Source organism: Elephantulus edwardii, unplaced genomic scaffold (assembly GCF_000299155.1).
Source record: "Elephantulus edwardii isolate Elephantulus edwardi_28Jun2011 unplaced genomic scaffold, EleEdw1.0 scaffold00070, whole genome shotgun sequence".
NCBI classification, from domain to species: domain Eukaryota; kingdom Metazoa; phylum Chordata; class Mammalia; order Macroscelidea; family Macroscelididae; genus Elephantulus; species Elephantulus edwardii.
The window spans coordinates 9105907-9123128 of NW_006399820.1; the positions used below are offsets into that span (position 1 = coordinate 9105907).

Consider the following 17222-nt stretch of genomic DNA (forward strand, 5'->3'; position numbering starts at 1 on the left):
ACTAGAAAAGCTGCTCTCATTTTGTTTATTATTTCCCTCTCATGGATCTAAAAGGAATTCTGAAGGTCTAGTCCATAGGGAGTTATGATGCTAACCCAAAGGCCCACCCGAAGCTCCATGTGGAAAAGATGAGCACTTTCCTCCTGTGCAAGTTACAGCCTCCAAAGCCCAACAGAAGGTCAGCTATGAGCTCCCAACTTGACAGCAGCGAGTTGGTTTTCAAAGTCTTAATGGTTTCAAAGGTCTCAGGCCCCAGAGCATATTTCTACGCCAGCAGCCCTCTTCCTCTTCCTCCTCTCTCCTCCCCTCTCCTCTCCTTTCTTTTCGACTTCTTTCATCTGCCCAGCAGAGAAGCAGCTTCTCATCCCCAAAATAGAAAGGGAAGTGCTTGTACTTTCCCTCCAGCCTCAGGTGCTGTTGGTGTTGGCTGGACCCAGGCTCCTGGCTCTAGGTAGTGGCTGTTGCTGCTCTGTATGTTGCCTAAGTGGCCATATCAACAGGGAGGGAGTAGGCAGGGCCATCACTGGCAGCTGCACTCCCAGCCCCTACATTCCTGGTCTACTGTAGTCTCCTCTATGCAACTCACCATTCCACCTAGACATTTACAAAGTTCTGATCCAGCACAAGCCCTGCCTGGCCCAGATACACACCTGGCAAGGCTGGTCTCCTATATCCAATGGCTTTAGGACTTAGGCTCTTGGACATTGGTTGATAGGCACTCATAAGGTTCACAACAACAGGTCTATGCAGATTCCACTATGGACTGTGCAGAGATTCACTCACGGCCACTGAGTTAGTTCTTACCCAATGATCCTCCATCAGGTTTCTGAGACACTACATCTTAATGGGAGAAGACTGCTCATCTTTCTCCCTTGCAGCCACTGGCGGTTTTGAACCACTGGAGATGCACAGCATTTTGGTTAGCAGTGAATCATGGTATGGACTTCTCCAGCAGAGACAGTACAAAGGTTGCCAGTATGTATAATACGGCATTGACACAACGTCCAAATCATGTACCATCCCACTTCACAGAATGTCCTGTGAATGTCAAGCACTGTATGCCTGTACATTGTTATGTATACCATAGAGTCAGAACTGACTCACAGCTGGCCTTCTAGAAGGTTTTCAGAGGCTGTAAATGTCACCGGAGGAGAATGTTTAACAATCTCCCACAGAGCAGTGAGGGGATTAGAACACATGCCTTTGGGTTGGCAGCACAGTTCCTAACCACTAGGCCACCAGAGCTGCATAAAAAAATAAAAACTGCAGTCACTGAAAGGAAGCTTTGGTGGCATAATTCAAAGCAAGCTGTGCCTGTGGGCCCCAGGCTGAGAGTTTCGGAAGCACCAGTGACTCCTTGGTCGAAAGATGGAGTCTTTTCCCTTTAAGATTACAGCCTGGGAAGCTGCTGGAGGGTTGCTGTTAGTTACAAACTCACTGACAATGATCTGTGTCACTAAAAGGAGCCCTGGAGGCTTAGGAGGTTAAGTGCAGGGCTGCTAACCAAAAGGTCAGAAGTTCAAACCAGCCCGGGGTCTTCTCAGGAGACAGATGAAGAAGCCTTGAGAACCTGAGGGAGGTGACTATGAGTCTGAACTTCATGGTAGTGGATTTAGTGGATGTTGTCATTAAAAGAAAAGGAGATATTAATTTACAAAACACAGGAAGTGTAATAGTGACAATGTATTAAAGACCCATCCCTGCCTCCCTGTCTGTTTTTGAGAAGTCTTTTAGTTGTTTAGGCTGGTGGTTCATACAATGTGATGCCTCTCTCTACAGTTTCAGCATTGCCTGGGAATTGTCTAAGCTTCACTCAGATCTCATATGGCAGAAACCCTGGGGACGGGTCCAGAACTCTGTCACAGAGCCTGTGGGTGTATCTAATGAAAATGGCCTGGAGAATGAGAAGCACTAGATTTTCCCCCTCATAAATGAGAATCCAGAGAGTAAAGGGAAGTCTTACTTCAAAGATTCACTTTCCATAATGGAGTATATATTAATCCATACAAATTAACTGTGTTTAGGAATTTATTCAACTTCGCAGATGTCTAAAAACCTCTATAGATCTAAACCGACCTTTCTAATGTTTTTCCTTCCAAATATTTTCATAATTTTATAATACCATTTGACATGAGTAGGTGATAGGCATCTGTCTAGTTAATAAACTTAGATTCCCCTGAAAATACAATCCTGACAAAAAATTAACCAACATATAAAGAATTTCACTACCAAAAAAAGAGTTGATTACAACTCAAAGTGATTCTCCTATCAGGTCTCCAATACTGTAAATATGCTTTTAATTACGGTTTTAGAGGAAGTTTACAAAGAGATCAGTTTGCATGCATTCATTCATTCATTCTCTCACTCACATTTTTTCCTCTTTCCCATCCCCCAATTAACTTTATAATGTTTGTTTTGTTTCAGATTAATTGCCATACAAATAATCGTCCATTTTTCTCAGATTGACCTTGGTATAAATCTTTATGGGAAGAGACAGTCTCTCTCCTCAGAGCACTGGTGGTTTCAAACCATCTTTAAATGCATGGAGATATTTTCTTCAGGACAAAGACACAACTAACATGCACAACTTTAATAAAATTATTCTAAGGAGAGCCTATGCTAACTTACCTGTGACTTATCCAAAGGAGGGGATATCTACTCAAGAAAGGCTTTCTGTGGCTTAAGAAAGCCTCTGGCACTATATAATCTTTCCTGTTAAAACAATGTATTTTCAGGAACTCCAAGCAATGCTTATTGTTTGCTCATTAAAAGAATACAGGAATCACATCATGTATAACATACAGCCAGAATACCTATTTCTCCCGATTCCTTTCACCAATGGCCTCTTTTATTATTACCCATAAGTGAGAACTGACTTTGGTTGTCATTTACTATATTGGTCACACCTTTATTTATTATAAAAATTCTTAAAAGCATTTCTAAACTTTCAAAAGATTAAATCTCTATAATCATAAAAAACTTCCTCCAACAGGGTGAAAAGAAAACCTGCTGACTGGGAACACACAGTTTGCAATACCATTTCAAACAAGGCACTCATAACAAAACGTTTACAGAACACTCCTGGGCCTCCAGAAGAAAGAGACTAATAGCCCAATTACAAAATGGGCAACAGACATGGGAAGACTTTTCACAGAGGAAGATAGTCAGATGGCCAACAGACACATGAAGAAATGCTCAAAATCTCTGGCAATAAAAGATATACAGATCAAAACCACAATGAGATATCATCTCACCCCAGTTGCAGTGGCAGAGTTTAGCAGGGCAGCAAGCAATAAATGTCGGAGAGGATGTGGAGGGGTGGGAACTCTCACACACTGTTGGTGGGATTGTAAAATGTTACAAGCACTCTGGAAGACAGTTTGGTGTTTCCTGAAAAAGCTGAACATAGACACTCTATATGACCCAGTTATTCCACTACTAGGAATGTACCCTAAGGAGATTAGAATTGAGACACAGAGATTTGTACACCAATGTTCATAGGGGAGTTATTCACCATTGCAAGAACATGGAAACAGCTCAAATAGCCAAACACAATACAATGGATTGAGAAATTGTGGTACATTCATACATGGAATATTATGCAGCACTCAGAAGCAACAATTTTGAAAAATACCACATAATTTGGGAGAGACTAGAGAGTACTATGCTGAGTGAAATAACTCAATCTCATAAGGACAATATTACATCATAAAATTTCTGTAAAAATAGAAGGTTAACTATCAAAATATGTATGGGAACCCAAGGAGGGGAGCGGTGGGACCAGAAGGGTGAGGATGCGTAGGGCGGGAAACCAGAAGGTTGCACAGTTTGTTTGGTGGAAGGAAGGGATGAAGGAAATGGGAAGGTTTTGGGTGAAAAGACAGGGTAATGATGGGCAAGGTCCAATAGTGATTAATTTTATAAAACATAATGTATAGGAATGATTGTTTTAAACACAGTAGGAAGAAGAGAGTGTAACAAAATGTATATATGAACTTTGTAAGCAAAACCAAGGTTAAAAAAAAAAAGAGAGAGAGAAATAATTCCTAAAAGCATTTCTAAAGAAATGGACATGGAATCAGGGATCATATTCCTAAATAAAATTCTGTCTCAAGCAGCATTTCTTAGAATGTAAGGAAGAAATATTTTCCTTAACTAGCAACTGCCTGTTTCTCATGTTGTGTGACTGTGTGTTGCTATGAACTCCGGCGGTGTAGCTGGTAGGGAGCTGTGCAGCTAACCTAAAGGTGTTGCCTCTCTGGTGGTTTGAACTGACTGGGTATATGTGGGAGAAAGATGGGCAATCTCCTCCCATGCGAATTACAGCATCCAAAAACCTGCTGCATAAATAACAAGCCAGTTACGACTCAATGACGAAGTCTCTGACTTTGACTTTTTGAAGATGCTGGAAGCTATGCCACTGGTATTTCAAATACCTGCAGGGTTACCCATGGTGGACAGGTTTTAGCAGAGCTTCCAGACAAAGACAAAAAAGCCAGGCCAGGAGATCTACTTCCACAAATTAGATAACAGATTGCAACACAACAGGACAGGTGTGATGTAGCCCTGGTGAATAAGCTCTTTTTAGGTTGGGGGGGGCATTAAAATACACAGTGATCTTGAGAATGAACTCAAGTGTACCCATGAGTCTGAAGAAGGGGCAGGACTGTGCAACATTTTGTTCTGTTTCGCAATTATAAATCAAAGCTGACTGACAGCAACTACCACTGACGACATCATTTTCCTTAAGGCTCATGGTGGGTGCAAGTTTTGCTATAATCTTTATTTGTGTTGTGCAACAGCATTTAGGAGAAAACCAACTGACCATTTATAACCTAAACAATGGCTTCAGGGAATGATTAAGCAATGCACCTGGCTGCACTCAAACAGCATGTTTGTTTAACCTGGTGACTTTTCTGTGTCTGGGGTCAGGTGGGAGCAATCTGGTTTGCAGGAGAAAAGGAGAGTGAGAGCAAATGCAACAAACTGACTCATGGAGAACAGAATGTTGTACTAACGAATCTTTGTAATTACAACCGCTTTAACAGTTTCTGCTAGGCTAGGCTATCATTTAAGCAGCCCTCTGTAATTTGGGATGAAACTCCCAAGAAATGATGCCAACTTTCAAACAGGAGTTCTATTTCTGAGTTTACTCAGCATAATGAACTTACTGAAATGCTGAGTATTCCTTCTTTGGTTCAACGGTGCATCAAGAGAAAAAATTAACAGTGAAAAAGGGCTTAACTAGTGAGAAAGACTACCACAACCCCTAGTCCTAAGATCAGACCACAGGTTCCCCCCCCCCATCTTTTTATTATGGAAAATTTCAATCATATAAGAAATATACACAACAGTGTACCTCCCCACACAATCTCATCAGCTGTATTATCAAAACAGTGTTGAATCTACTGCCCACTCCTCTCCTTAAACTTGATTTTAAAAAGAAATTTCATATATCCTGTATTTTATAAGATCTTCTATTTATGATATATAAGCATATAGCCCTAAAAGCCTATATCTATATAAGAATATTTGCTGTTGTTGTCGTTATGTGCTGTTGAGTTGGAAATGACTCATAGTTAAATTCCCAGTAGGTTTTCAGCTTCTCTAAACCATGTAAGAGGAAAAGCTCATCTATCTCCCTCAGAGCAACTGGTAGATTCAAACTGTCTGTCTTTGCTTTGGGTTGAAAGGGCAACTCTTTATAGACTAAGTCACCAGAACTACACATACTTCTCTTGCTCTCTAGATATATTTCATCCTCAGATGTTAAGCAGCCAACTTTATAAGGCTGTTAGGAGTTTTAGTCAAAACTGTTAGCTCCTAACTACAAAAACCATATAGACATATACTTTTCTAGCTAGATAAAAGGGAGCTTTGGGGTGTAGTTCACTAGGAGTTGTCTGCAACCACAAGAACCACATTTCTCTGTGGATCCAAATCCACCAGCAGTTCTGCAAGAGAAAGATGAGTAATCTCCATGCCTTGGAGCAATCCAATAGAAAGTAGTCTAAGAGTTCAACTCAGCAGCAATGAGTTTTGAGTGAGATCTAGACATATAATTAAAATACATATTGAAAGATGGAGAGAGAGACAGATCCCAGTATTGTAATGAGTTAATGTTCTCAGCTAAGTAAATTATTGCAACTGCTATCCAAGAAAAGGAGATGGAATCCACCCAACGTATTTGTGAAGAAAAACCCGGTGATCTATTAGAAAAAAAAAATAGCCATAGTATCTGTGTTTCACTGATTATGCCAAGGCATTTGACTGTGTGGATCATAACAAACTGTGGCTGACTCTCAGAAGAATGGGAATCCCAGAACACTTGATCATGCTAATGAGAAACCTATACTTGGACCAAGAGGCAGTTGTCAGAACAGAGCAAGGAAACACTGCATGGTTCAAAATTGGGAAGGGTGTACAACAGGGATGTGTCCTGTCTCCATACCTTTTCAACCTGTATGCAGAACAGATTATCAGGGAGGCTGGGCTCTATGAGGAGAAATGCGGCATCAGGATTGGCGGAAGATCTATGAACAATCTGCGTTATGCAGATGACACAACACTGCTTGCTGAAACTGAGGAGGACCTCAAGCACTTGCTGCAGAGGGTCAAGGACTGCAGCCTTCAGTATGGATTGAGGTTCAATGTCAAGAAGACAAAGATTCTCACCATTGGACCAATTGGCAGCATCAGGATGGATGGTGAAGAGATTGAGATTTTTAACAACTTTAGTTTGCTTGGCTCCACGGTTAACACTCTTGGCACCACTAGCCAGGAAATAAATTAAAAAAAAAAAACAAAAAAACGTATTGCGATAGGAAAGTCTGCTGTTAGGGACCTCTCCAAAGTACTGAAGAGCAATGATGTCTCTCTGGAGACTAAGGTGCGTCTGATACAGACCATGGCCTTTACAATCACTTGTTATGCTTCAGAGAGTTGGACAATGACTAGGGAGGATAGAGGAAGAATTGATGCCTTTGAGCTGTGGTGCTGGAGAAGAGTATGAATGTACAATGGACTGCCAAGAAAACAAACAGATTCATCCTAGAGAGGATTAAACCAGGCTGCTTCTTGGAGGCAAGGATTCTGGGGCTTCGTCTTAAATACTTTGGACATGTAGTAAGGAGGGACAGGTCCTTGGAGAGGGACATCATGCTTGTTTGGGTCGAGGGACAGCACAGGAGGGGAAGACCCTCCAGGAGGCGGACTGATTCAGTGACTGGGGTAATCGCGATGGGTGTGTTAGAGGCAGTGCGATTGGCACAGCATAGAGCAGGGTTTAGGGCTGTTGTACGTCGGGTCGCTATGAGTCGCAAGCGACTCGACGGCACATAAGAACAACAACAAACCCTTTGGAATACAAATCTATTCCAACACATAACAGGCTACTATGAGTTGCAGGGGACTTGTTCCACACTGTTCTATACACCAACACATATATATGTATGAAGCTCAGCATCACAGAGTCAATTCTCACCACCAACAACTTCATGTTACAGAGAGAAAGCGTGCGAGGGAGTTTTAAAGCTTGTGATATTTGTAGGAGTAGATCTCCATGTTTCCCAACACTGTGTATCTAAAGGGTAGGCTCAAACAGCTTTCTGATTAGCGGCCAAGCACTCAGTCAATGTGCTGTAAAGGTCTCTCCTCAACACCATTCCCACTCCATCGTTGAAACTGGCTTAAATATCACATGCTTATTTTAAAATTTCTATAGCAAGAATGGCAATTTAAAGATTAGGGCTTGCCTGAACCAAGCCTTAATACTTTCCATGGTTTTGTATGCATGTGAAAGATGGACAGTGAATATGGAAGATAAGAATTGATGTATTTGAATTGTGGTGTTGGCTTAGAGTATAGAGTATTGTACGGACTGTAAAAAGAACAAATAAATCTGCCTTGGAGGAAGTGTTGCGAAAATCCTCCTTAGAAGCCAAGATGATGAGATTTGGCTCACATACTTTGGGTGTGCTGTCAGGAGGTGTTGGTCCTTGACAAAAGACACCATTCCTAAAAAAGCAGAGGCTCAGTGAAAGAGAGGAAGACCGCCAATGAGATGGATTGACAGTGGCCACAGTGGTGGGCTCGAGCATGACTGAGATCGTGAAGACGCGCATGGTAGGGCAATGGCAACTCGTCAGCCCACAGCAGCACCAACACCCCAGAAATTTCACAGAAAATGAGATGCTTAACCACTTCTATCTCTTCCTGCAGAACTTTACATTAAAAGTTACTTGCCTAAAAACAAATTTGTTTGAACCTAACTGGGTAATTATAACAGTAAAGTAGCCTGAAATATAACACTCTCCCTGTACTCCATCCTTCCTGGTTCCAGTGTTCGAGGACCATGAAATGAGCAAGAGACAAGGTTTTAAAAAGCCACCCAGGCCAAACTTTCAGAAGTTCAAAAATCACTTATCAAGCAGTCCAGCTACTTAAAATAATTTATTGTCCATCTTAATGCAAACATCAAAAGGGAAACCATCCAGCCTTTATACCCAAGTCCTCACTGCCTGATGACTAATTTGTAGAGGAATGAAATCGTCACAAGGGAAACCAAAATAATTTGAGGTGACTTTGATACAAGTCCACAAAGGATATGAAGAGGAAGCTGGTGGAAGCTGCAAGTGGCTAAATTCCATTAAGTGTTCTAATAAAAGCATAATGGAATTTCCCTTAACTGTGAATGGGGGGGGGGAAGTCTTAAGTGGGTGAAATTTAGACAAGTCAGGCAAAACCTTTGATTTGCACTAGATTTCTCTGGTGTAGGTGTTAAATGTGAACCTGATCCATTGTTGGATTGATGGTAATTAAAATGGTTTCATCTGGGTGGGGGGGTGGGGAGCAACTTTGCCATAGAAAATGCAGCCAATCTCATTTCTTCTGCTGTTGTTATCAGCCTGCACCTTCCATCTGCATTGTCAGACATGGCAGGCTCTCTCTCACAGGCTCTTTCAAACAAATTGTCATCATTCTGCAAAGTGGCTGATTTCACTTGAAGAACGTAATCTAAAATGGCACAATTTTTAGTATCACACATGGCCATGGTCATGTGAAGTATAAACACCTCAGATCTTGGGCAACTAAGGCAACTAACTGGTCATTATAGAGACACTAGAAAATATTAAAATGCCTGCAATTTCCATGAACAACTGGCACAGTCTCCACTCCCGACCCACCCACCCCCAGACAGCTCTGTGTTCTCAACTGAAGAAAGCAGTTTTCACATAAGCTTGTTTTGGCTGCTTCAAAAGTCTCTACCACATGTCTCTGTACACATTCATAGATTAAGATTTAAGCTTATATTAGCAAGTCAACTGTGCAAATTTTTTTATTTTCATCTAAAATCACCTCAAACTAACAGATGTACTCATATGGCAGAGGAGCTTTGCCCAAGTGACAGAAACCTTTGAATCTATTTGCCCATGTAGACATGCTGTTAGGGATGATCTTCAAAATGGTTATTTCAATTTTATTTATAAAAGGGTGCCTATCTTGGATAAATACATGGTGAAATTTTAACTAAAAAGGTGTCTGGAAATTCTTTATATGTGGTCAGGAGTGGAGAGTGTACGATACAGATGAAATAAGATTAATCATTGTTTTATAAAGCTGTGGGATGACTAATCAGGGTCATTATATTTTATGGTCTTTTTGTGGCAAAATTCTTGGCAGTGGATATTTCAGATATAATATTACACAGTAATATTTTTAGGGTTTTCAATGTTTCAGTTATCTTTACCATTCCTAGAAGCCACGTTAATCTAATAAATATTTGGAAAGAACATAAACGGATTTTAAAAAACAACAACAAACTCCAAACAAACCAAAAAACCTGCCTTTCTATAGTCTGTAAGATTTCTGTGGCACTGAAGAACTAAATGTTAATATGATAGAAATAAAATTATTTTAGTTCAGGAATACATAATTTCCATTTTCTTTAAAAAGATTAGAAAGTTGAAAATTCTAATAGTCTACTATAATATTAATTTAATTGGCAAGTACAGTATATATTGGTAAAAATTATGCAACAATTTATACTGGTGGCCTAGTGGCAAGATACTGTGCTGCAACCCCAAGGGCACACGGTTTGAGGCCACCAGCTGCTCCACAGGAGAAGGATGGGCAATCTCCTTCCGTGCAATGAAATACTTCTGAAAACCCATCAGAGAGAGCAGCTATGAGTCGGTTCTGACTCTATAATACATAAACGGTAAAATATACTAATAACGTGTCTCTTACCTTGTGGTCATATGGATTATAAGAATGAAATACTCGAGACAGATCTTTTGTTCTTTGCTTTTTCTGTTAAAGAGAAGAAAGAAAAAAACCCATTTAAGTTGACAAGTGAAAAAATATATATCTGTGTGCAAAATACACTATCTAGAAATTTTTCCTTCTGAATGCTAAGAGGGGTGAGGGTGTTAATCTACAGCACATGGATTAAAATCAGAACCAAAGTCTTCACCCTTTTAACCACATTAAAATAGTAAAAATTGAAGGTTGGGATTTTTAAAAAATTTTATATACAAAGAACACGTGTGTGTGTGTGTGTGTGTGTGTGTGTGTGTGTGTGAGATGTCTCAGATAAACCATTCAAGGAACATCTCAGCAGAGCTTGTTGACTGAATCCTAAATAATTTTCTTCATCCATATGGCTAACGACTAGAATGTGGTTATTAAAATTTTATTGTGATACATTGAGTTGATTCCAATCATAGCAACTCTGTAAATTGAGTCCACCTCACAGCAACTCTGGATCCAAATCACTCCAAACAATAATGGTGCTGTTATGTGGCATCAAGTTAGAAACAACACATAGCTCACTCTCCAGTGGATTTTCAGAGGCAGTAAATCTCACAGAAGGAGCTAACTCCTTGTCCTGGGGAGTAGTTGGCAGATTTGAACTGTGCGCCTTTGGGATTGCAGCTTAGCTTTTTACCACTAGGCAGAGCTCCCTAACAATAAGGAGTTTATTTGAATTCATTACAGCACAGAGTAGTCTCTGTAAGACTGTCTTTAGGGTTACATAGGCTGTAATTTCTTTGAGGGTACAATATCCGGCCTCTTCTCTTTCCTGGTGTGTCTGAACTGCTGGACTTTCTGTTAGCAGTCGAGTGTTTACCCATTATGCCAAGAGCTCTCCCTGTTATTTAAACAGAGCCTTGGTACTGTCATTTGTACAAACACTATTTTTGTACAAACAGCATTTCAGAACTACTTCTGGAGTCATAGTTCCAGGTAGCAGTATTTGTAATCTTTGTCTTATTTTCACATACTGACACCATCAAAATAATCTTTCTTTATAACCCAGCTCAAATTCCCATCTCCCGTGACTACCTCGGAACTGTGTTTCCACTTACCTAACTCGGATGTAACTTAACACTCCTTTTCCCCCAGAGCAGAAGATGTAGTCCTAAATGATTAGAAACAGTTCCCTTGGCTAACGAAACGCTAGCTCTGTAAGCCTTAGGCTATGTGTGTAACTGGTCACTTGCCCACCAACGTTTTCATTAACTCATAATTTTCTCCTTCCTTTTCATACACCCACTGAGTTGGTGTAACAGTTCTTGGCTTACACATCAATCAGGAGTAAAATGGTGGAGGACTAACACTTCCTATGGTAGGAGACTTAACATAAAACATTAGGGATTTTCTTTGCCCCAGAAAAGAAGTTGCGCTAGAGAAGATAGTGTAAGGACTACGTCAGCAGTTACCTTTGGAGGTATCCCAAAGATTGATTAAGCCCAGAAATGGCCTAGCTTCCAGCTTGAATTTGCAAGTGGATAAGGAATAGTAAGAGGTAATTTCGCTTAACCTTTTCATGTCAGTTATGATTTCATATTTCTATTTTGTTAGCCAAAACCTATAGATGCCTTTTTATACTTCTTCCCTCCCTCCCTCCCTCTCTGCTATCAAGTTGAAACCAACTCATAGCTGACACTTCATTCAAATAATTTGAGGAAGGAAGTAGGATATAAAGGATAAGTAAAATGAAACAAAAACCAAACACAACAACAAACTTAAAAAAACTCCATTAAGATTAGTCTCAAAAGAATCTAGTGATGAAATGAAGACCTTCCTCTGACAATAAAATTCTTATATACAATGTACTGTACATATTGTATACAACAGAGTCTTGGCTATGTATATTAGAGGTCATATATAAGTTCAGTGAACTTACATATAACCACTGCTCTTCCTGCAATGTCAGAGTTGTACCACTGGGGTTGTAGTTCTAGAATAGAAGTAGAAAAATGATGACTCAAAGGGCCAAACTCAGGCTATGGTATGGTTTGGGTTTTTTGGTAAATAAAGTTTTATTGAAACACAGTCACATCAATGCATTTGTAGACTGTTTATGGCTCCACTGGTGCTACCACCAGAATTGAAAAGCTGAGACAATGTGGCTCAGAAATCCTGAAATATTTACTATCTAGTCCTCTACAGAAAGAGATGGCTAATCCCTGACCTACATCCTCTACTCCTGGCTATATCGACGCTATGTGACATCCAGCACTGAATTACTCAGCAAAATAGTTTGCTTTTTCATTTTGCTCAATGGAGACAGAGCATGAACCAATCATAACCTATATTCCAACATATCAAAATGCTCATGTAATAGGCCAAATGACAACCAATTATCTTTCCTTTCAGTGCATTCTGTATACACAGAGAGAGTATCATAAGTGAATTTCAAGATCATTCTTAAATTGGTTTAGACGTGGGCCTTTAAAAACCTTCTTTATTTACATTATAACAGCAACTAACACTGGGAACTAAGCAGCGCTCAGGCCGAAGCAAGGAGACCATGCCCATCGTTCCTAGTGAACCAGTGTCCCACACGCTGGCAGCCAAAGCAGCACTATCTTTCCAAACTTGCTGAGCCTTGCTATCAGCAGGTGTAACTGAAACTAGAAGCGGAGCCAAAAAATGGACTAATTAGGTATTTTCCTATTGCATCATAACGTGTGTGTAAATGACCTCCCGCTTTTTAGCCTGTTCAAACAAACACCTCAATCATGTAGCCACCTGTTAATTCGCCAAGTGTTTAAAAAGCAAACATGTTAAACAAACTGTCTGATGAACTTGCAGTGAGGGTGGCCCAAAGTACAGTGAGGCCGGCACACATCTCACAGGACTGTACAAGACACCTTCGAATCACTCCCATTCTTAAAATCGAGGTGCAGCCCACAGAGATAAGAAGATATTGAAAAGTCAGAACACGCGGAGCCTTGCACTTACGTGCAAACCAAACTCACTGCAGTTAAGTCGATTATGGATCTTGGTAGCCCTGAAGTACAGAGTAGAACTTCCCCTCAGGGTTTCCAAGGTTGTAACTCCTATGGAAGCGAACTGAACCACCACAACTTTTCTTGCAAAGTGGCTGGTGGGTTTGAGCTGCCAACATTTTGGTTGGCAGCTGAGAACTTAACTATAGCACCACAATTTAGCTAAACAGCTTGCTTATTCTGACTCATAAAGACCTTCCACTGGGTTTCCCAGAGGATAGACTTTCATGTGATGAGCCTCACTCTTTTTCTCAAGGAGCACCTGGTAGATTTGAACACATGTTATACACTACAGTTTAAAAGATGAGACATTCTAGAAATTTGCTACAGACTCAAGATTCCTCAAGCTGAAGCTGTGCATATCTCAGTTCTAAGAGGCATTTTATGAGTTGCATTTGTATTCTGCTATCAGAACACAGAAAATAATGATGGTCCCTTATATTCATATTTCAAGCAGAGGTAAGGGGCTCAAGGAAAGATTTTTAGGACCAAAGGAGTTGTGGTGTAATAGTGAGTGGCTAGGTGTTCTTTGGTTACAAAAGCTCAGAAGTTTGAACATACCCACCTTTCCAGGGGAGTAACATGTGGCAGTTTGCTTCCATGAAGATTATACCCTTGGAAACCCAGGGGGACAATTCTGTTTGGTCTTGCAAGGTAACTGCAACTTGATAGTAATGAGCTTTAAGGCTGTCAAAGTATTTCCATTTTTAGTAAAAGTATGCAACAGAGTTCAGATCGCATGTTGAGAAACTGAATTTTGAATGTGAGGTTAAATACTATAGACTTCAGTATAGAGAACATCCCCACACCAAGCAAACAAAAATCCTCCTAACGAGGCCAATAAACAAGATCATGATAAATGGGAAAAAGACTGAAGATGCCAATGATTTCATTTTATTTGGACCCGCAATCAACACCCAGGAAAGCGGAAGTCAAGAAATCAAACAATTTGGGTGAATTCGCAGCCACGGATCTTTAAAGTGCTAAGGGATAAAAAGGATGTCACCTTGAAGTCTGAGGTTAGTCTGACCCAAACCATCATATTTTTAATAGTTTCAAGGGCATGTGAAAGTTGGACAATGACTAATCAAGACAGAAGCTCTGATGCATCTTAACTGTGGTGTTGACAAGGAGTACTGAAGAGCCCATGGACTACCAAGAGTACGTGCAAATTTTTTTGGGGGAAGCACACCCAGGATGCTCACTCATAGCCATCGAATCACAATCAACTCATAGCTCGTTTCCAGCAGGCTTATGAGGCTATAAACAGAACAGGGGATGATGGCCCATCTTTCTCCTGTGGAGCTGCTGTTGGATTTGAACTGGCCAAAAGGAGCTGCCTTTGGGTTAGCAAGGCGACTCTCTATAGACTACACAATCAGCGCTGGCTGTCTTCCTTGGAGGCAAAGACAATGATATTCTGTCTCACATACTTTGGGCTTGCTGTCAAGAGGGGCCAGTTCCTAGAGAAGGATATCAAAAGCGGAGAGTCAGAGGAGGAAAAGAAGGCTCTCCACAAGATGGACTGGCATAATGTTGGCAATAACGGGCCGAAGCCCCGCGCAGAATGTGTGGATGGTGCAGACCTGGGCAGGGCTTCGTTCTTGTCCTGTACAGGTTCCCTGTCCGTGACAACCAGTTCAAGAACAACTAACAAATCCTCAATTTAACATCTTCTGTTTACCCAAACAAGTGCAATATTCTGTAAAATCCTGAAAATTCAGAAATGACATGGTGTAAGATAAAGATGAATCAGATTAGGGACTTCAATCACATGTCAATTCTCTGAAATGATCTAGCAATACCACAAGCTTCAGTTTTAGAAGATTTATCTCCTTAGCAAGTCTTCATCATTTTTTAACAAGCCAAGTATGTCGGATGGAGTTTTAATTTATGTTTTCCCACCTTTTTTCCAGCAGAAAACCTAGGAAAGGGTTAAGCGGCCACCTGGCCTGTTAGTAAGAGTGAAAGTTAAGCAAAAGTGAAAAGATAAGGAACCAGGACCACCTACAAACCGGATGATCAGGTTCTGAGGAACTCTGTTTTATTTATTCTTTTTTCACACATAGGTACTTGACACAACAAGGCAACTTTAATCTGGGTTTAGCAGAGGCATGCTCAAATTACTAACAAGCTAAAAGAAATTAAGGGTCAGAATCTCAGGTAATAAAGACTAGAAATCAAGCACTGATCTGTTACTAATGTCTAGAACAGACACTCATTAAAGAAGTCAAGAATCACACTCTGATATAAAAGGTAGGGAAACAACCAAGAGCTTTAGGGGGGGGGAACCCTAACAAAAACCTAACCATTGAACAACAACAAATGACTGGGAATAAAAAATAAGTCTTTGGTATAAAATGGGTGAGGAATTTAGAGAGTCACAAAGAAGGGAAGGGCTTAGTAAGAAGAGGTTTAGGAACACTGTGGTCATGGAGTAGAATAAAGTAGCCAGTAACCTTCAGAGGCAAGTATACATTTAACTCCTCAGGAGGTGCTGATGTTTACCTTGGGATCATCTACTTTACTTCCTGCAAGGCTGGATACCAGTGCCAGGGTGCAGGCAATGCTGGGGCCACTGATGTGACAGGGTTGAAGAGGAACAACGTCATTGCTTATTGGAGATTTCAGTTCTAGACAAAAGAACTGAGCTTATATCTCTCATGCTTCATAAGTATTGTAAGGAAGTAGGACAATTACAGGCAATAGGTGACAGACAGGAAAGGGGGTAGCTTTGGGGAGTTGAACAACTAGCTAACTGATTAGGACATATCACACAAGAAATAAAGTGACACATGATCCCAATGGTGTTAAGAGAGGGAGCCTGATGACAAGGCAGGGGGTCAAACACTCGATGAGAAGCTGTTGCAATGTTTCAGGAAGAATGACAATATTTCCAGTTCAGCTGGGAGCAAGGGAAAGCAAAGACAGGCTGGGGGTCAGGAGTAGCTAGGGGGCAGGATGGACAGCACATGGTGAGTGACTGGCAACAGTGCAGACACAAAGAACAGAGGATGGCTCCAGAAAGTTCTGGACTCTAGAATGAGAGGCAGCTTTGGAAGGCAAACAGTTGGTGTTGCTCTTGAATGTGTTGTTGTTATGTATCATTGAGCTGGAACCAACCTATAGCTCACCCTCTAGAGGAAGGAAATCACATGGGAGGAGATGGCCCATTTTCTCTGAGTAGTTGGGGGACTGAACTGGGTGCTTTTGGGTTGACAGTGTTGATCTTTACAACTAAGCCACCAGAACACCCTAGGGGTGACTGAACAGATTTTTTAATCATACTGATCTTGTGTGACAGCAGAACCGCCCCATAGGGGTTTTTATGGCTGCCATCTTCACAAGAGAAGACTTTTTGAAGACAATCTGGGAGAGGTCAAGTGGCCAACATTTCCTTAGCAGCCAGGAGCCTAAACTTTGGGGCTACCAGTACTCAAAGAACAACAGTTAGTGAAAAATTCTGTTTGGAACAGAATGATTTTGAAGTAGGTATGAGACATTTGGAAGGAGAATGAGGAGGAATTCAGATCTAAGAGCATGTTCTTCCAAAGAAGTGCGAGCCACAGATTGAGAGCCAAGAACGTAGTAGTGTAATTCAAAGCAGGAGAGGGGAATGAGGTCACACAGGGAATGCAGAGTGAAGGCCGTCTAATCTGCAGCAGGCTATTTGCACTGCACTTCCCATGTAAAATGAGGGAGTTGGATAAGGCCAGTGGCTGTTTGTAGGTTAGACTCGTTGTTGTTAGGTGCTACCAAGTTTGAGTATGACCCATAGCGACCTTATGAACAACAGATCTGAACTCTAGCCTTTCCTGTGCCATCCTCACAATCTCTGGCACAACTGAACCCACTGCCTCCTATGTCACAGTGTCACTCTACCTGGAGAAACTCATTAGAGAATGTTTCAAATCTAACCAGGCC

The 17222-nt window shown here is 41.0% G+C and overlaps 1 protein-coding gene across 1 annotated transcript in view; it reads right to left on the minus strand.

Moving 5' to 3' along the window:
- The window catches only part of CDKAL1 (CDK5 regulatory subunit associated protein 1-like 1), an 886114-nt gene that overhangs the window by 165970 nt on the left and 702922 nt on the right, over positions 1–17222 (minus strand). Inside the window, exon 11 of the mRNA XM_006888658.1 lies at positions 10249–10311. Coding sequence (XP_006888720.1) covers positions 10249–10311 — 63 coding nt within the window. The remainder of the gene's footprint in view (positions 1–10248; positions 10312–17222) is intronic.